The 20968-nt window shown below is 43.6% G+C and overlaps 2 protein-coding genes across 5 annotated transcripts in view; one reads left to right on the forward strand and one right to left on the reverse strand.

The window, feature by feature from the left end:
* MRPL14 (mitochondrial ribosomal protein L14) overlaps nt 1–19957 on the reverse strand; it is a 21528-nt gene extending 1571 nt beyond the window's left edge. Inside the window, exons 1-4 of one of the 2 annotated variants that reach the window (XM_085869362.1) lie at nt 19845–19957; nt 15776–15901; nt 10314–10370; nt 3648–3809 (exon numbers count right to left, since the gene is read on the reverse strand). In XM_085869362.1, coding sequence (XP_085725488.1) covers nt 3648–3809; nt 10314–10363 — 212 coding nt within the window. In that variant the 5' untranslated portion in view covers nt 10364–10370; nt 15776–15901; nt 19845–19957. Of the gene's footprint in view, nt 1–3647; nt 3810–10313; nt 10371–15775; nt 15902–19341; nt 19520–19844 lie in introns of those variants that run through there. The other variant, XM_085869361.1, reaches the window with a different exon arrangement.
* Nucleotides 19958–20155: 198 nt separating this feature from the next.
* The window catches only part of LOC147032063 (osmosensitive cation channel TMEM63C-like), a 107545-nt gene continuing 106732 nt past the window's right edge, over nt 20156–20968 (forward strand). Inside the window, exon 1 of one of the 3 annotated variants that reach the window (XM_085869356.1) lies at nt 20156–20175. The gene's annotated coding sequence lies outside the window, so the exon portion shown is untranslated. Of the gene's footprint in view, nt 20176–20584; nt 20728–20968 lie in introns of those variants that run through there. The other 2 variants (XM_085869353.1, XM_085869355.1) reach the window with 2 other exon arrangements.

The following is a 20968-nucleotide window of genomic DNA, read 5'->3' on the forward strand; positions in this document are numbered from 1 at the left end:
GAGGCAACTGAGACCATTGCCTATTTTAAAAGGAAAAACTCGTCAGGGTTTGTCAGCCTTTGCAAAGCCAGAAGACCTCATACTTTTTAAATGGCTATCGGTGTTCTCAAGTTTTTGTTGTTTTTTTTTTAAAGCAGGATGGCATCATCGAGCAATCTCTACTCGACCACTTCCCCTCAACTTACCTCTCTTTACTGTTATGGTTTTGAGGAAGGACCAATTAAAGGAAGAGGGCAAAAAAAATGTTAGTTTGTTTTAAAAATGTTGTAAAAATTATGTTTCTACAAGTATAGAAAACAGAGGTTATATGAACAGTGCCTATAGAAAGTCTACACCCCCTTTCAAAATTTTGACCTTTTGTTGCCTTATAGCCTGGAATTAAATTGCATGAAATCAGACGTTTTCCACCTTTATTTACACATCGTAACCCACATCTTCCAAGTAAAAAACAAATTCTACAAATGTCATAAAATTAATTCAAAATACAAAACTAAAATATCTTGGTTGGATAAGTGCTGGTATACCAGCTTGCTGGTATACTGTGTCGGAGTAGTAACCCGTCCAGGATTGCGCCCAATAGTTCAGGAGACTGCTTAGGCAGCAACCAACACTCTGCACAGAGTATGGTACCAATGGATGGACGGATTAAAAAGCTCAGCTTTCCAGGGAAGAATGTTGGCAGTAAAATCACTGCATGTGATCAGGACTCAGCACAATAAGTCAATAATATCCATTCGATTCTGAGTCTGTACCGAAATCACCAAGATCTTCAGAATATTTAACTTTTGAATCCAAGGTGTGTAGCTTTTCTGCAAGTTGGACATCCTTTTATTACTATTCAAAGACACAAGGTCAGATCTGGGAGGGATTCGGCCAAAGCTCCTGATGTTCCACAGCACGTTTGAAACTTGCACCATGCCCCATAAGAGCATGGGAGAGGAACAAACCAGGCACTATTAAAAGATTCATATATACTGTAAAATAATGACAGCCCATACATGAGAAAGACTTGTACGTATGCAATCACCAATTCTTAATGAAGTTGGATCAGGTGCTGGTCTGACACATGAAACATCATTCAGTCCAGCCAAACCTCAGATTCTCAGTTTGTCTCTCGAAGTATCCTCCAGTAGACCCACCTACCTACTTCCTCGATGGGCCACTGGAAGTTGTCACTTATTTTTGGGCCTCACCATCAGCTACATCCTCTCTTGGGCAGACCGTATATCAAAATCCTTCCTCCTAAATATGAACATCTCATGGCCTACAGGGCTTTTTTCTGAAGTTCAATGGAGTACTGCACTCATCTATGGGCTGGCGACCCTGCTTCATACCTTTCCTGGACCAGTACTCTCAGCATTACCACTGGATCAGTAATGCATTAGAGGACGAGGGCCTATTGCTCTTCTCGCAGATAAGTTTATCACCTCTTGGGAACCTCGCTGTCACTGCAATCTGTGGCTGTGGCAACATACAGGTGACTGATTATGTGGTGGAGGAGTGCACAATCTACCATCTTGATGGAGGCTGGAACTCGCTGCAACGGCTCACCGTGCAGGCCCAGGCGTGGCTGAGGACTGCCTGGTTTACCTGCTAATTCACTCATTTCAACCTTATGAAATAAGAAGATGGCCTCTATATTTCATCACTTCTCTTTTGGACTTTATTCCACAGTTCTTTCAACCCCCCCCCCCCCCCACCGACTCCTCCAAGATGAACATGTTCTTGCACTATCCCTCTCTTGGTTAATGTTTCCAAGTTCAGACTTACAAAATCATTTTATACTGTCGATTAAGTCATCACTCCGAGGTGATCACTCCTTGATTTGTCTTTCTACTGCATGTCAAATCATCTCACCGGGTTACTATAATCCCACGCTTCCTTTGACATTGTCCAATTTGGACATTCTTTGACATTCCGGGCATCTTCGGGTGGTGTTTGTTATCATCAATCGTGAATCGCTTGCCAAGCCAGCCGTTCCTTACCAACCATTTCGTTGGAGTGCTTGCTTGAGCGCTTAATCGTGGTTGGTGGATCAATTCCAAAGTACTTGATTCCAACCATGGAATTAAGAAGGAATTGAGTAGTGAAGAGGAATCGACGTCGATTCCAAGTAATTCCTACTTCTGAGAAATAAGTGATTTTTTGGGGGGAATTTTTTTTCGTCCCTGTTTGGCATGTTCTCATTACAAGTGGCCTGGTTATGTATTAACTGAAAAGGAACACGCCCCGTGGCATCCCGTTTGCAATGCAGCAGCAAAAGCAAGTCACTTGTAAACTAAACATGTCCCAAGGGCATGTTCCTTTAAAATGAATAGCAAGGCATTTAGAGTTAGCCAGTAAAGCATGCTGATTGCTTTGCTGATGGACAGGTCAGCAATACATTGACTCATAAAGTTTTGACATGTTGTTCAAAAGGTCCAGAATTGCAGTTTCAAACGATTTCGGGAAGGTTAAATAAGATAGTCTGAAAGTTGCATGCTCACTTCATTCAATAGACCTTTCTCATCACTGTAATACGTCCAATATGCTAAAACATTTGAAAACGAAACACCAGTGGGAGTATCTGTTAGTGACGGTTGAGAAGGCATATTCAGTGAAACCAAAGTCTGTAACAGCAACAAGTTCGCTTTTGCAATCGACGATCGAAAGCACTTTTGCCCAGGTACGCTGCGTTTCCTTCCCCTCCCCTCATGCTGCTTTCCCTTCCTCTCCCTTCACACTGCCTTCCCCTCCCCTCACGCTGCCTTTCCATTCCCCTCCTATCACGCTGTCTTTCATTCCCCTCTCCTCATGCTGCCTTCCCTTCCCATCCCCTCATGCTGCCTTCCATTCCCCTCCCCCCATGCTGCCTTTCCTTTTCCCTCCCTTCACACTGCTTTCCCCTCCCCTCATGCTGCCTTCCCTTCCCCCGATGGTGCCTTCCCAATCCCTCCTCCCTCTCTCCCCCTCCCTCCTATACCCCTCCTTGCACCCCATCCTCACTTTCCCCTCTCTTTCTCCCTCCTCACTTTCTGTCTCCCTCTCTCTTTGTATTCCCGTCAGCGAAGAGACGGGTGGTATTTGTGAGTACATAAATAAAAATAAGAATTCAAGCAAAATGCAAAATATATATATATATATATATATATATATATATATATATATATATATATATATATATATATATATATATATATATATATATATATATATATATATGTATATATATATATATATATATATGTCAGTGAAAAATGCTAATCTTGATCAATACAATCAAACAAAACTTGATTAAACAACCGAGTCTAACTGTATGGTCACATGGTCAAATGTCTTGCTGTTTTGTTTCCCTCATCACCTTCATTGCACTAGACTTGTTACTTTTCTCCATTTCCATTCCTGGTAAAGATTTTATCAAGACTAATGTGAGAACATTTGGAAAAATATATGAAACGTAAAAATGCCTTAACTCAAACTCGTACTTTCTATATTTTGTGTTTCTCAAGAACAGGTCAGCCAATTGTATAAACTCGCACCTGCACAGTGCAACAACTGATAATGATAGAATTTCCATTAGCCTTTCAGCATATCCATTGGAAAAACAAAATAAAGATCGAGTCTCGTGAACCAGGACACAAGGAAAATGATAGAAAAATGGAAAGTACCCGATGGCAAGAAGAACTTTGTCTCCAATTCTACCGACACCCGTCTTGTTGTAGACTTGGATGCATCGTGGTGGCCGGTGGTACGGCGTGTTACCCAAAGCACTGTTATCCACAACACGCACTCTTGTCATTTTCTGTACAGCCATCATTGAAGTAGACACACTGTGGCATACAAAGGGGAAACCAGCAAGATATATTTATATTGTTAGGTTCTGTGGGGTACAGGGTAGTGATTACATGGTAAGGCCTTTGTGTGGACCGTGTGCTCACATAAGAAAGATTATAACATTATTTTCACCTGTATCAAGGACTTCGTGTTTTGTTTAAGTCGTCCTGTTTTTGTACGCCATTGCAAGTGTTGTGTGCAACAGAGCTTATATAGATTAAGGGTGTCACGTGATCTGACTTTCTTGGCAAACCGGTGAAGGCCATGAAAGGTACAGGGTTGGGGTGCGTCTATGTCTGGCCATGTTACAACACAAGTTTTTGTTCGTTTTATTCAGCTCACTTAAGTAAGACTCAGTTTCAATGTAACCTTGAAGAGATTTATTTTCATTTGCATCAAATTTGTATCAATAAATTGCATTCCTCATAAAATGTGTGTGTTAAGATGAATCTACCCAATGAGTAGGCTGAAGATAAAACTTTTCACCGTACACGAGATGATTTCTTCACTTGGACCACTTTCTTCAAGTGCTGGATACCTGCTGGAGCCACAAAACTGAGTTGAATAAGCAGAGTTGAAAAGATGAACACTGACTTTGTCATGTCATGATTTTTGTACTTGAGGCTGAGGCCTACCGGTTCCCCTAGGTGTATGATCATTTTATTTGTTTTTCTCCCCATTACCTTCAATTTCTATCTTCCCCACTTTCCTAACGTCCCCCATTCTCCCAACTAATCTCTCTATTTCTTATCTTAAGATAAGACAAAACAAAAAAAGATCTTAAGAACAAAAAAACCCGTCACCTTTCTCCTGATTCTGCTTCTTCTTCTTCATCGCCTCTTTTTCTTCCTCTTATTCTTCCTCCTCCTCCTCCTCTTCTTTCTCAATTTTTTTATACAACACTTCCATGACCTAATCTGTTGAAAACTCTCTCAAACATTCATAATAATAACAAAAACGATATCTTATAATGCTTCATCTTCCTCTCTCACACATGTGGTACTCTTTACTGTTTCATAATGCACGACTCTTCTGCTATTTTAATAGACTGCTTTCATTTCGACCTCTCCTTCGTTCCTTGCCTAAAAAATCCAACTGTTACAGCGTTTCTTCTCTCCATTCTCTGAATTCGCCTTTTTTGCATACATCAATAATTGTGTTAAATCGCATCTCTGACCTAAAACTTAAAAAAAAACCCAGTTTGCCATGAATGTTCGCTTTCCATCAACCATTCTTTTTTTCCAACTTCAGTGCCAACTCACCCCTCTCACTCTCAAAGCAACCATCCCACTCTTCTACCTCCAAGCCTCCCTCCCACCTCTCTCAAAAATTCCCCCCTCACCTTTGTCCCACCTTTCATCCCCCTCACTCATCGTTCTCAAAGTTGCCCCCCCCCCCTCTCATCCACAAAGCTGCCTCCTTCCATTGCCCTCTCACCTCCATCTCTTCACTCCACCTCCTCAAATCCTCAACTGCCTTCTTCCCCTCTCTTGTCCCCCTCTCTTGTCCCCCCTCTCCCCCAGCACCACAGAGCCTTTTCTCCTCCTCATCCGGCCAACTCCCCAAGCTATTCTACAATCCCCCACACTCTTTCAACAACCCTTCTTACCTCCCCTCCTTGTCCCTTGTCCTACCCTCCCCCCACAACCCCTGCACCCAAAACCTCCTCCCCAACTCTTCATTAAAAGTGTGGACCTCAAATATCCGGGGCCTTCGCTCAAAGCTTTCAGATCTTTCCATACAGGTTGCCACTGACAAACCAGACATAATCTGCCGAACAGAAACTTTCCTAAACCCAAGATATGTCTGACTCCCAAGTATCTCTCCCTGGTTACTCCCTCCTCTGGTATGACAGACCTGAGCCTCATCCTGGTGGAGGAGTTGCTCTCTTCATCAAAGACTCTATTCCTCACTCTCCATGCACTTCCCTCACTCCCCCACACCCCCAGGAATACCTCTGGCTACGGCTTCCCCTCCAATCCCACCTCATGTTTATATGTGTACTGTACCATCCACCAAACAGTGATGACTCCATCTACACCTCACTATCCGAAAACATGGACCATCTTCTATCTTCTCATCCAATCTCTCTTCCTCATATGTGGCGACTTCAATTGTCATCATGCCAGTTGGCTAAATGTGGGTACCTCTCTCACCTGTCATGGCACCTCAGCAAAAGCTTTCTGCGACTCATTGGGACTGACTCAATCGGTCAATTTCCCGACCCGGATCTCAACCAATGGTACTCCATCTCTTCTGGATCTGATTTTGACAAATTTCCATGCCAATATCTGCTGCTCTTCCTCCGCTCCAATCGGTTCTTCTGACCACGTCCTTGTCAAAGTGGACATCTCTCTGGCTATTATCATAACCACCTCACCGCCGTCGAGTCTGGCATTTCACTCAAGCCGGCTGGCAGGGTCTCCAAGCAGCCATCAAACTTATAGACTGGTCTCCTCTCGCTACTTTCTCCAACATCAACGCATCCTGGGAATTCTGTCAAAGAAACTTGCTCTCCCTCGTGCACAGATTTATCCCCTCTCGTGTTCAGTTGTCCTACCCTTCCTCCCGCCCTTGGTTTACTGAAGCTTGTGGCGAGGCAGTTATCCTGAAACAACTTGCCTTTGCCTCATGGAAAACAAACCCAACTGAGGGCAATCTCAGTTCCTTCCATAAATATTGGAACAAGTGTGTATCTACCCTCAGGAGAGCCAGAAAACAACATCTCTCTAATCTCAAGTGTGAACTCTCAAACCTCTTTCCCTCCTAAAAATCCTGGTGGCGTCTAATCAAATCTGTTTCTGGTGTATGTTCCCCCTCCATCCCCTCCATTACCTCTAATGGCCACACTGCTGCTACTGCATGTGAAAAAGCTGAATGCCTAAACTCAGTGTTTGCAGCTAAATCTTGTGTCAAAAACCCATCACTTTCTCTACCTACCTTACCCAGTCGCACCCATCTGTCCCTGGACTCTGTGTCCTTTTCTCCTGACAATGTGGAGAGCTTGCTTTCAAACCTCGACAAAGATTCTTCAACCGGTCCAGATGGCATCAGCCCACGTGTCCTCAAAGCCTGCTCTTCTGTTCTTGCTCACCCTCTCTTTGTTCTATTCACCCTCTCATTTGCTCAAGGTCATCTGCCATCGGCTTGAAAATCTGCAAACATCACTGCCCTGCATAAAAAAGGTGCAAAAACAGATCCCTGTAACTACAGACCAATCAGCCTTCTCCCAATCATCAGCAAGGCTATGGAATCCATCATCGCTTCAGACATGGAATCCATCATCGCTTCAGACATGAAATCCTTCCTCTTCTCCGAAGGCTTGATTTCCGATCATCAATTTGGTTTCAGACCAGGTCACTCTACCCTGGATATTCTGCTTCTGCTCTCCCAACAATGGATGGAGGTCCTCAATGCCAGGCAGGAAATCCAAGCCGGATCCCTGGACATATCACGTGCTTTTGACATGGTCTGGCACCCTGCCCGACTCACCAAACTCTCTTCCCATGGTATCCAAGGCCATCTCCACTCATGGCTCGCAGACTTCCTCTCCTGTCGCAGTCAACGTGTAGCCCAAAATGGAGTTCTTTCATCCCCTCTTCCTGTGCAGGCTGGAGTTCCTCAAGGTAGCATTCTGGGCCTTGTTCTTTTTCTGGTTTTCATCAATGATCTCTCCAACTCTCTGGAAAATCCCCTATATCTCTTTGCTGAAGACTCCACCCTCTGCCGTACCATCTGTCATCCCTCAGACCGGCAAGCAGCAGCTTCTTCGCTCACTGCAGATCTGGATAAAATCACAAACTGGTCCAACACATGGAACATGTCTTTCAATCCGGACAAATCTCACACTCACTATGTCTCTTCGAAAGGACCGTTTAGAAAACCCACCCATCCACTTTCTCAACAATCCTCTGGAAGAAGTCCTTTATTTTAAGCTTGTGGGTCTCACTATCTGCCAAGACCTTTCCTGGGAAAACCACATTTCAAACCTCACCTCCAAAGCCAGTCACCGACTGGGAATCCTCCGTCGTGCAAGGTCCTTCCTCAGCCCACCTGAGCTCCTGACCACTTACAAAGCTTTTGTCAGTAGCCTGATGGAGTACTGCTCTCCCCTCTGGGCTGGTGCTCCTGCCTCCAACCTTTCTTGGCTTCACCCTGTCGAAACCAGGGCATTTCGGATCATCCGCATCTCCCGCAATGAAGCTGAGTCTTTGGGCCTCTCACTCAATCACCGCAGGTTGGTCGGTGGTCTTACTGTCTTCTTCCGACTCCTCTCCAGCCTTGCCCTCACTGCTCTCTCTGCAATTTGTCCCCACCACATTTCCTCAGGGCGCTCAAGGTCCGCCAACAACCCCCTTCTCGTAACACTACCAAAATCACGAATCACTGCTCACCTTCACTTTTTCATTCCTTTTTTTCCCCGCCTTTGGAATAAACTCCCTCACTCTATTCTTTCCCATTCTTCCCTCCAGGCTTTAAAAACAGCTGTTCACCACCACCTCTTATCAATCAAATATCTCATGATATTATATTATCAAATATAATATCATGAGATATTATCAAATATAATATCATGAGATTTTTGTACTTGAGGCTGAGGCTGATAATCATGATATTATCAAATATCATGCAAGATATCGGTTTAGCTGTATCTCTCAATGGTGAAGAATGACTTAAAAATTTATCAGATCCGGATCCGGATTCAGATCTTCACCAAAATTGAATCATTTCTTCCTTGTAACACACCCAAACATGTCCACCAAGTTTCGTCCGAATCTGTCCACAACTTTTTGAGATACCGTGCTATTTATCATTTTTGACGCTATCTCTCAGTGGTGAAGAATCACTTAATAAATTCCAGTCGCTGGATCCGGATCCAGATCTTCACCAAAATCTAATCAGTTTGTCCATGTAACACACCCAACCTGTCCACAAAATTTCATCTGAATCCATCCACTACTTGAGATATCCTGCACACAAACAGATGAACAAGAAAAAGATGTTGTGCAGAGCACGAAACTTGCAATATCTACCCCCCTCTCCGAAGGTTGCCATGGATAAATGAAATTGTCCATTTCATTAAGATTAAAATAGACAATCTTAATCAAAGCTCAGGTCAATCGGATGAAATTGATTATTTTTCAGATTGAAATTGATGATTTTAAAAGTTTGACCTTGAGTTGACCTTTTGACCTCAAAAAATGGTTGGTCTCCAAATTGAATAATGCAAGATGCAATTGAATCGGTGAGTACCATAAGGGCCCAACTCCACCATTTTGTTTCTTGGAGTTGGGCCCTTATGGTATTCACCGATTCAATTGCTGCTTAATTTTCAGGTTAATCAGATGACAATTGACGATTTTTTTAGATGCAATTTGATGATTTTAGAAGGTTTACCTTGAGTTAACCTTTGACCATTTAACCTCAAAAATAGTTGCTTTCCCAATTCAGTGATGGATGATGCAAATCATATTCAACCCCTCAAGTAAATAGTATGTAAATTGACGATTTTTCAGATGAAATTTGATGATTTTCGAAGTTTGACCTTGAGTTGACCTTTGACCATTTGACCTCAAATATAATTAGTTTCCTCATTCCTTAATGCACTCTGCAATTGTTGTTTAATTTTCAAGTCAATCGGATGAAAATTGACAATTTTTCAGATAAAAATTGATATTAGAAGTTTGACCTTGAGTTGACCTTTGATCTTTTTACCTCAAATAGTTGGTTTCCCAATTCAGTGATGCAATATGCAAATCCTCTTCAAATTTCAAGTCAATCGGATGAAAAATGATGATTTTAGAAATTTGACCTCAAGATGACCTTTGATCTCAAAAATCAATAGGCCTCTCAGTTGTGACTACCTAAACAACTTGGGAAAGTTTCATGACGATCGGTATACAGTTGTGACCTGTAGGCGATTGACAAGCAGACAACCAGATACAACAACAAAATCAACTGACCAATATAAATGAAAAATCTTCGATTTTGCAAGTAACAAATGGCCAAACAGACAGGAATGGGTAAAAACATAATCTCCTTCCACATTCGGTGGTGGAGGTAATAAACAATAACAAAACCAGAGAGTTGGTGTCAAAGCCACCCAATGCTCGCCTGTTTATACATTTATCGTTTTAAAAACACTAGTCTAATAATATTTTTTTATAAAGCATTGCAGTGAAGTCTGATCAAAATAATTTCAAAGCAATAAATGTATTTGCATATTGTAATCAGTAAAAAATAGTGTGGTAGATAAAAACATTAGAAAGGAAATAACTTGCACCAAAAACTTTAACATTTTCACGCTCATGCTCACGCTGATGCTCACGCCGGGGGTATCGCTATAGCTCTCTGTTCTTCGAACAGGCGAGCTAAAAACATTTACCTTAGACATGGAGACATGCAACAATTTTCATTAATAAAAGGTAATTTCTACTTCAGGATCTTTTGTTTGCAACCTCATCTGTATTTTGACGGTTTTCCACCATAAAAGCCAGTACCTGAAGCTTCTCTGTTGAACCACAAATGCTCCACTCCTGGAGAGAAGCATGTCTGTTCTGCAGAGCAAAAGAGAAAAAAAAGTTATTAAAAAAAACTAGTTCACTCTTCGACGTCACGAGATCTGCCTCCACCCACATTATAAAATCACGATACATACTTGTACCAAGTTTGATTTAAATGCCTGAACCCAGATTTGAAATATTAAATAATTCTGGCTGCCAGACCATGCATCCGATCAGATTGAAATTTAAAACATATATTCCCCATGACTATGAGATAATAATTGATGTTTCACATCAATTGAAGCGGTTCAAGAGAAATAAGTTTTTTTAAGATATCCATTCAATCCAATATTTCTACCATACCATGTGATCTATTAATTATATGAATGCCGTACCATGTGACCTATTAATTATACATGAGCACTCTGGTATCCCCAAGGCTTGGGGAACATGTGAGTGAAGTTTCTCCTCGATCTGTCAAGCCATTTTGGAGAGGAAGATTTTTAAACGTATATTCTTCAAAAAAAAAATCACAGCTGCCAAACCATGGGACCTATGACATCATAGGTGGATTTTGTTCCTCATGGATAGACGATCATACCTGTAAAGTTTCGCCTAAATCTGTTCTGCCGTTTTGGAAAAGAAGATTTTTGATTGTTTTCATGTTAAAAACAATATAGTTGCCAAACCATGTGAGTGATGACGTCATCAATTTATTCCCCCATGCAATTTAGACCTTTTCCATACTGATCGGATAAAATGTTTGACGCATGCAATTATACCAAAAGTCATACAAAAGTCATATACGTCATACCAAAGCCACCTGTGACATCATCAAGGAAAATCACATTTGTTCCCCATGTGGAGTACTTCACATGTGCCAAGTTTTAATTTTTTTCATGGATCGGTTTCAGAGATAGATCCAAATCTTTTCGGTTTTACCAACATGGCTGCACAATACATGACCTATGACATCATAATTCTCATTAAAACATTCCACATTACTCGTCACACCTATGGTAAAAAAAAAATTGTGTTGATTGGATAAGCAGTTGCAGAGAAAACAGAAAATGGGCTTGGCCGTACGTATGGACGGATTTTTTGAAGGGTGCCTTCTCCCAATTGATGTTTTCAGATCTCCCCACAGGTGTTCAATGGGATTTAGATCTGGACTCATTGCTGGCCACTTCAGAACAGTCGAGCGTTTTGTCTTGAACCATCCCTGCGTGCTTTTTGAAGTGTCTTTGGGGTCATTGTCCTGCTGCAAGACCCATGACCTTCGACGGAGACCCAGGTTTCTCACACTGGGTTGAATATTGTGCTCCAAAATGCCTCGGTAATCTCCTTATTTCATGATGCCATGCACACATTCAAGGCACCCAGTGCCAGAGGCAGCACAGCAACCCCAAAACATCACAGAACCTCCTCCATGTTTGACTGTTGGGAAGTTGTTCTTTTCTTTGAAGGCTTCATTTTGTTTTCTGGAAACATAGAGTTGAAGTGCTTCACCAAAAAGCTCTAATTTGGTCTCATCTGTCCATATGACATTCTCCCAGAAGGATTTTGGCTCGTTCAGGTTTGTTTGGCTCGTTTTGGCAAACTCCAGTCGGGCTTTCTTATGTCTGTCTCTCTCTGTGTCTCTCTCTGTCTGTCTCTCTCTCTGTCTGTCTCTCTCTCTCTGTCTGTCTCTCTCTCTCTGTCTGTCTCTCTCTCTGTCTGTCTCTCTCTCTGTCTGTCTCTCTCTCTGTCTGTCTCTCTCTCTGTCTGTCTCTCTCTCTGTCTGTCTCTCTCTCTCTCTGTCTGTCTCTCTCTCTGTCTGTCTCTCTCTCTCTGTCTCTCTCTCTGTCTCTCTCTCTCTGTCTCTCTCTCTCTGTCTCTCTCTCTCTCTCTCTCTCTCTCTCTCTCTGTCTCTCTCTCTGTCTCTCTCTCTCTGTCTCTCTCTCTCTGTCTCTCTCTCTCTGTCTCTCTCTCTCTGTCTCTCTCAGCAGTGGGGTCTTCCTGGGTCTCCGACCATAGAACCCCCTTTCATTGAGTTGGCCAAGGATGGTGCGAGTTGAAACTGTCGTACCTTGTGTCTGAAGGTCAGCTTGAATCTGTTTGGCAGTTGATCAAGGTGATCGAACCTGACCTGAGGCGTAAAACTGTACGTGCACTGAGGGTGGACAAGGAGGTCTATGTGCGAGGAATCTGTGAGGGGGTAGAGCATCACCTGTGGACAGGTGATTCTCGTCCCGCTTACAGGGAAATTCGCGCATTACGTTCATCCAAGCCCATCCCTCGGAGCACTGCAGTTTGAGCAGAGAGTGGTAGGCTCTTGACAGAGGAGTCTGAAGTGAAGGCCCGCTGGGCCGGTTACTTTGAGCGGTTGTACCAGGCTGATCCCCCAGCTGTCGAGTTGGACGTCAAGGGTGTTACAATCCCTGTTGCTGACCCTCAACTGGGCAAAGCTCCAGGGATCTGTGGCATCCATGCCGAACTTCTCAAGGCTGGTGGAAATGCTGCACTCGTGTCGTTGCATGCAGTTTTGTGCTCTGCCTGGAACACAGGCATCATCCCAACTGACTGGAAGAGGGGCCTTGTTGTCCCTCTCTGGAAAGGGAAGGGTGATCGCCAAGACTGCAACAACTACCGAGGGGTGACGCTGCTCTCAGTGCCGGGTAAGGTCTTTGCTCGGATAATTCTTGATAGGGTTCGCCACCATCTGCTTGAGCACCAGCGTCCAGAGCAGTCAGGCTTTACACCAAAGAGGTCAACGATTGACCGTATCCTTGCTCTTCGTGTCCTCACCGAACGCAGACGAGAGTTTCGGCAGGGGCTGCTTGCAGCCTATGTTGATCTCTGTAAAGCGTTCGATTCAGTTAAACGGGATGTCCTCTGGAGGATTCTTGGTCTTCGTGGGGTGCCACCAAAACTGATCGATCTGATGTCTGAACTCTACTCTGGTACTGGGAGTGCTGTGAAGTGTGGTGGTACCATCTCTGACTTATTTCCAGTTGTTACTGGAGTTCGTCAGGGATGTGTACTTGCCCCCACACTTTTCAGCACTTGTATGGACTGGATTTTAGGGAGGATGTCGGAGAGATCAAGTTGCGGTGCATCGTTTGGGAATGTCAAGATCTCGGACCTTGACTTTGCAGATGATGCAGTCATCTTTGCGGAGACTTTAGATATCCTCTTGGGGGCCCTCGAGTTGCTGAATGAGGAGTCAGAGCCGTTGGGATTACGGGTTTCTTGGGTCAAAACTAAGATCCAGGCTTTCGGTGACATCTTGGATGCTGCTGTCCTGTCTGTGTCTGTTTGTGGTGAGGATGTTGAGGTCGTGGAGAGATTCACTTACCTTGGCAGTGATATTCATGTCTCTGCTGGCTGCGAGTCAGAGGTCAATAGACGTCTGGGTCGGGCCTGGGGAGTCATGGATTCACTGGATCATGGGGTGTGGCGCTGCCGGTACCTGTGCGGGAGGATGAAAGTCCGAGTCTTCAGGTCCTTGGTACTTCCAGTCTTGCTCTATGGGTGCGAGACTTGGACTCTGACCAAGGATCTGAAACGGAGACTTAATTCCTTTGGTACCAGGTCTCTTCAGAGAATCCTTGGCTATCGCTGGTCGGATTTTGTGTCCAACGAGCGGTTGCTGAGAGAGACTCGGATGAGATTTGTTACCTGCATGGTCCGTGAGCCTCAGTTGCGGCTGTATGGACATGTGGCTCGTTTTCCTGACGCTGATCCTGCTCACCAGATTCTCTCAGCGAGGGAGTCTCATGAGTGGAGGAGGCCAGTGGGCCGACCACGTGCCTCATGGTTGCAACAGGTTGACCATCATCTCAAGGAGATGGGGATGGGCCTGGCATCTGCCTGGGGGATGGCCAGACGGAGGCCCCTGGAGTAGCGGTGGAAAGTGGACGCAGCGACGCGCTGTTCTGGCACATGCTCCCATACCTGACCTACCTGACCTGACCTGGCATGATCGCAGGAGGTAGCAAACATGTATCGATACTCTTCCATGCATGTGATGCCATAAGAGAGGGATTTTCCAATTCAATTATCAACAGCCCTGACACTGATGTTCTGGCACTGTACGCATGGCATTTGCATTAGCAATTGAAGGATCACTCACATTTACAACAGGTTCTGGCACTCACATTTCGAACAGGATTACACGAAAACTGTCGTAAAAAGCCTGGGTAATTATATCACCGAAACAATATTTTGGATGCATGTCTTTACATGATGTGACTCAACCTCCAGTTCGTACGGAATAGGAAGGTCACTTGCTGTACAAACACTGAAGATGTCCTGCTTTCTGCTCAATGGACTCAGAGAAGTATTTGATCGATGCAACGAAGTTCTGAAAAATTCAGAACATAATGGAATACGAAACAAAGTACTCATCTTGTCAGCCATTTTTGAACATATAAAGATACTTGCAAATTTTGAAGAGTCAAAAAAAAGAAAATGAAGCCCCCGTGGCAAGGTACAGCTGGCCTCCACTTTCAGAATTTACTCGAGTTTATAAAACACGTCACCCTGCGCATTCTTGAGATATATTCGCATTCCCAAGCACTATCTATATTTCCTTCGAGCTGAGATTTTGTCTCGATCTCGATATTCCTCCGCAAGGGAGCACGAACGGCTAATTTGATTGGTCGAGATGGTGTAAAATGGCGTAATATTTTGACCAAGTATTACAAAACTGGAGGTTTTTGGAAGTACCAAGAAGGCAATTTGCATTCCACAGTGTTCAAAGTATATCATTCAATTGAAATAAAATTAATGTTTTAAAGGCTGTGGAAGAAAAAAAAAACTTTTTTCAGAAGTTTACCACCGTTGATACCACTAAAATCAGACTTTCATTGACAGAAAATGTACAAACCATAGATATAATGACGCACAAGTACCGTTAATGTGAAATTCAACATTAAAAAGACGAAGGAAAACAGCGACTGCTGGAGCGACTGAAGTTGGGTGTTGCCAGAAACAACGATTTATCTATATTTTTCTGAAATTGAAATGAAAATAATTGAGAAGGCACTTTCTTCCACATTAAGAGTACTTGTGTGTCATTATATGTATAGTTTGTACATTTTCTGTCAATGTAAGTCTTATTTTGAATTTTAAAAATGCTAATTAAAAAAACAAAAATTTTGATTCTTTGTTTTTTTCCTTAAAATTGAGACACCATAAAAACTTGACCCGATTGAGTGAAATTAGACACATTTCTGAATTCAGCATGCAAAAAAAAAAAACATATAAGAACCGTTGAGAAAACCTAGACTTCTGAAAATTTTTTTCCAAATGCAGCCCAGTGTAATATTCAATTGGAATTAAATTATTCCCCAATCATAGTGAGGCATGAAATCAGATAGACAAAGTGAACCAATTGCTTCACCATGGTTTTAGCTTCATGCACGGGGTAGCAAGTCATAAGAAAGCCATTTTGAAGAGGGCAGAAGAAGACTTACCGACTATGCCGTCACCGTTTGGCAGCGGCACCAACTGACTGGTTGGGACTAATAATGTGTACCTGATGTGTACCAGTTGTCAATTGAGGGTCTTCCAGCTGCAGAACAGCCTTTTACACTTCACACCTGCAAGTATAAGAAAGGGTAGTTGTTGCAAGATTGATGTAGTTGCATACGGTACCTGCATACCTGCAAGATATACAGTACCTGCATCGAGATGTAGTTGCAAGATTATATAATCTTATTCGCACCTCAGTTGGAGGGTGTGGTATGGAGACATGCATTGCCATTGACAACAAAGAATAGGTGATTTTTCGAAATGACAATGAGTTACACCTTATCTCATTGTTAGAGCGACCAGAGGATGTGTTTGTTGACATAAAGGTCACTGAAGACAGTAATAATGACAACATGAACAATTGAAGGACAAGACTAATACGTGTATCTATCAGGGAATCATTCATTGCTCAAATTGTTTTTTTCATGTATAAAGAACTTCTGCTGATTTACATTAATTAACGCAAAAACAAATACCGGATGGTTTTTTTTTTTCTTCATTTTGGGGTGGGATGGGGGTAGCGTTGGTGGGAGGTAAATACATACCATAATTGTGCAAAACCTTCAAATGGATAATACAGTTAAACAATTGCTCTTGTAGCTTCAGATCGATATATCAACTAATACTTTGATGTACAACAAAAATTCATTGTTGCTTCAGATTTGTTGTACATAGAGGTCCTTGGTATAACGGCCTGGCAAGATAGCTTAGAGGTACACACACTCACCTCTGTGCTATCTTGCCCTGGGTTTGAATATTCACCCAGCTACAAACTGTCATCCTAGTATTTTGCATGAAGGGCGAGGCATCAATGTGTGCGACATCCATCGGATGGAGAATTAAACTGGAGGACCTATCTACCAGCGCTGGTCGTTGGTGGATGTTAACTACATTACCATGGTATTCACAAAGAGTAGACAAGTTATTGCTGGCAACCTGAACAAATTACAAATTCTAACTAATCAAACGTCAAGCCTGGCCAGCCTGTTCATGAAAGACTTGGGCTGAATAATTCCGCCAGCAGACCACACAGGGTGGGAATAGTTAGGGTGTTGGAGAAGACTCTGCCCAGATCGAATTGCTGTTGAAATCATGATTTATGAAGGAACTTTTTCTTAATATACAGTACTTTGTTACCTCCGCCATCGAAGGTGGAACGGGGTTATATTTTCACCACTGTCCCTTTGTCCGTCTGTTTGTGAGCAGGATATCCCAAAAAGTTATGGACGGATTCGGATGAAACTTCGTGGACCGGTTGGGTGTGTTGTAAGAACGAATTGATTCGATGTTGGTGAAGATCCAAATCTAGACACGATCATTCTTTTTAATTTAAAAAAGTGATTCTTTACCATTGAGAGATCGGGTCACAAATTATATGTAGCATGATATCTGAAAAAGTTGTGGACGGGTTAGGAAGGCGACAAAAACAAGCCAATTCTAAAATATATTGGATGCACTTACAATGCTGCAGGTGATATTGTTGTGGGCCAGGGTTTGTTGGCGGTAAACGACCACTAGGTGGAGCAGTGGAGCCGTCTCCCACCGAACACCCGGAATTTAGGTCACGACTCTCGGAGAACTCCGAAAGTTCACGGGTCACTTAGAGGACCGTGGTCGCCAATATTTCGATGGCGTGAGGTAGGGTCCACTTGTCTAATTCCAATTTACCTAAGTAATCATGCTGTCCAACTACCGGGAAACCACACCCTCGGCTGACTTTGTCCGAATCGAGTCGCTATCACTGACTCGGATCTGGCGTAACTGAGCGGGAGTTACCAAAGCCGCGCCGGACCAAATGAACAACCTACAGCCTGAATGGCCTAACTAATTCACAATATGCACCTTGCGAGGCCAATGAAGGAAAGCACAGAGAACGAGCTGGTACATTTAACAGGGATTTATTTTACAAAGAATAATAGGGGAGGGAACACAGAGCAGAGTTATCACGAATAAAAGGCAAGCAATGTACAAGGCACTAAACAATCCTACTTAAAGATGGGGCCCACGGACACGGACACACGGACGGACGGACGGACGGACGGACGGACGGACGGACGGACGGACGGACACACACACACACACACACACACACACACACACACACACACACACACACACACACAAACTGGACCCCGTGGGTCTATTCGGCCTTTCAGCTCGGAGGGAAGGTGAGCTGAGGGCAGGGGCCTATTCGGGTACCTCCCTGCCTCATGCGGTTTCACCGGACCCGCACTTGTGGAGCTCAGAGTCCGTGACGAGAACGGGGATCCCAGCTTGAGCGCTCCAACGCAAACCACCATGGTGGGACTCGAACCCACGACCCAGACCAAGCCGCACACGCCACCAAGACAGCAGACCGCAATCGCCACGATCCTGCAGAACGCAAACTTGTCTGCCCAACACTGGTCCAGACAACCACTCTACCCCTCTGAGGTGGGAGGGGTCTCTTCTCCTCCCACTCGCCTCCTGATTGGACGAGGGGTTGTCGGACGACTCGTGGTCACCTCCCGATTGGCTGGGGTGTGCGTGTCATGCTCGCCCTTCACTCATTGGCTGGAGGAAATGGTCCATGCCCTTCCTTGGGATGGAGCCTCGATCTGAGGCGATGAAGGCTCCACCCACGCCTTCAGCCAAAAACACGTGGGCAATGGAGACCGGTCGAGTGCGAGACGGTGGATGTAGTAGTAGTTGTTGTTGTAGTTGTTGTTGTAAAAACCTAACTGAAAAAAATAACTCGTAGCCCACACACAAAATTCCCTTTAGACACAAGGAACAGGACCCTGACCATAAAAACATACTTATCTAAATAACTGAGCTACGGGGACCGCTGTCTGTCTGTGTGCAATGGCTTCCAGATTCGTAACAATACTTCCAGCAAATCTCCAGGGCACTTAAGTTACACAGTCATTTAAAAAAATTTTATTTATTAGTGTTCGTTTTATGAAGCCATCCTTAAATGACACCTCGGCACAATAGCATTTAATTATTGTGGTTAATGGTGGCAACGTGTGCATTTTTGAATCGCCAAATGCGTCTACTTTCGTGTTTCAACTTCAGAATTTGTTGCTAAAGGTCGGCCCATGAAACGTAAACTTATAAACGACACGGTGAACTTTTTATCATTATTTTTTTTTAAATCAGAAATTAAATACCACTGAACCCTTTTCAAAATTTGTCACAATTCGACTACAGTACAGTGGTAGTTACAACAGTAGTAGTAGTAGTAGTAGTAGTAGTAGTAGTAGTAGTAGTAGTAGTAGTAGTAGTAGTAGTAGTAGTAGTAGTAGTAGTAGTAGTAGTAGTAGTAGTAGTAGTAGTAGTAGTAGTAGTAGTAGTATTTTATTATTTATTGTCAAAATTAGATGGGCTGACAAAAACAAACAAAAAAAAGATAGAAATAAACACCCGAGGTGCTGTTTTAACAACATGACAAAAGTATAATTTAAATCGATGTTTTTACTTGGTTTTTCGGATACCATCGGTGTTCGTGTAACAACTACTATAACACCTGGAAAACGGTCGAGCTTTTCAAGGCAGAATCGCTGTGCGTGTTGACGAAATGCAAGCACATCGGTCGGGATCAGAGGCTTCAGGTTTCCCATGGCAGCTTACACATGACATGGGTAGATTGGGCTTGATAAGGATGGCAGAAACGGGCACCGTGCCCCCCCCCCCAAACACACCGTCTTGGGGGACAGTTGGACAAGGGAGGGACAACCGAGTCAGGTTTCGAGTTTCCCAGCACGTCCTACTGTTCAATCCTGGCCTTTTGTCCGCTAAGCACACTGTATCTGACTCTGTTGTATGCATTACTTGGTCACCATGGGCAATGGGGCAAGGACAGGTATACACCGTAGAGATGTCGGCAGGGAAACTCTGGCCCTTTAATCGTTGGTGGTGGTGGTGGGGCAAGAGCAAGAGCAAGAGCAAGAGCAAGAGCAAGAGCAAGAGCAAGAGCAAGAGCAAGAGCAAGAGCTAGAGCAAGACAAAACACGTACGTACTGTACTTACCAAGCTCAAGCACGCGAGTGAGATCACGTGATCTTAGTGATATGATTTTCATGACGAACGTTTTTTTTTTTTGTATACCATGGAGCATGATCTGCAGCTGTTTCAATGTACGAATAAATCTAAAAAAATTTAAATGTTCGCTTGACGCCGAACTTGGACTTTGCGTGGTGACGTAGTTCCGCCGTACTTGGACTTTGCATGATGGCGTAGTTCCGCCGTACTTGGACTTTGCGTGGTGACGTAGTTACGCCGACAGGAAATGAAGAGTGATCGCCGCGTCGTGTCCGCACGCTCACTGATCTCGAACACGAATCGATTCACATTTTTAATGGTTCGTTGTCCGTTGAATGGGACGCTTTAAAATTTTAAATAGTTCCGTCAAAATATATTTTCACATCTAAAACGGTTCCGTGATGTCTTCGGATCCGATTTGAACTCTAAACATTTTCTAAAAGCGACAGCGTTGGGGGAGGGATCATTATACCGGCAAAATAAAGGTGCCGTCACCGATACCGGTTAAATAATTTTTCCCCCCCTTTTTCAATTACTTATTGAACGTCCCAATTAAGGTTCTATTCATGCCGCGCCAACGGGATTTTCGCTTCGATTTGGTTTTAAATCGACCGTCCTCGCTAGATTTCGTCAAGTTCATGGTGCATGGATCGGTTACCGGTACAGCATTTCAGAACGGGCCCGCCGTTTTAAAATTACCTCGTTGAAATTAATTGAAAGAGCTCGCGCAAACGACGTGGCTAACGTAATGACGTCACGTGCGTGCCGCGTGCTCGGGGCGGTACCTTCGGTTTGTGAGAGGGGAGGATCTGGTGGCGCGTTAAAGATGTAATATCCATTCCAGGTTGAAGCTTCCACCGGCGATCTCTGGGTAGGTTCGCGATGCTGTCCGACACGTTGTGCTCGATTATCCGATTTTTAGTTTCAGGAATTTTTAAAATGAAAAGCCATATTCGTTGAATATCGTATGTTCACCTTTAAAAAAAAAAAATGACCGTTTAAATGGACTAGACTCTAGAGGGATGACGTCATAATGCGAGACAAACCAGCTCCCTGAGATTTTACCGAAATTAAGTTATAAATCTGTTTTTGTGCGCATTCCTTATTTTGAG

The sequence above is a fragment of the Eptatretus burgeri genome, chromosome 2 (genome assembly GCF_056783735.1).
Source record: "Eptatretus burgeri isolate ZD-2024b chromosome 2, Ebu_testis_v1, whole genome shotgun sequence".
In the NCBI taxonomy this organism is placed as follows: Eukaryota; Metazoa; Chordata; class Myxini; order Myxiniformes; family Myxinidae; genus Eptatretus; species Eptatretus burgeri.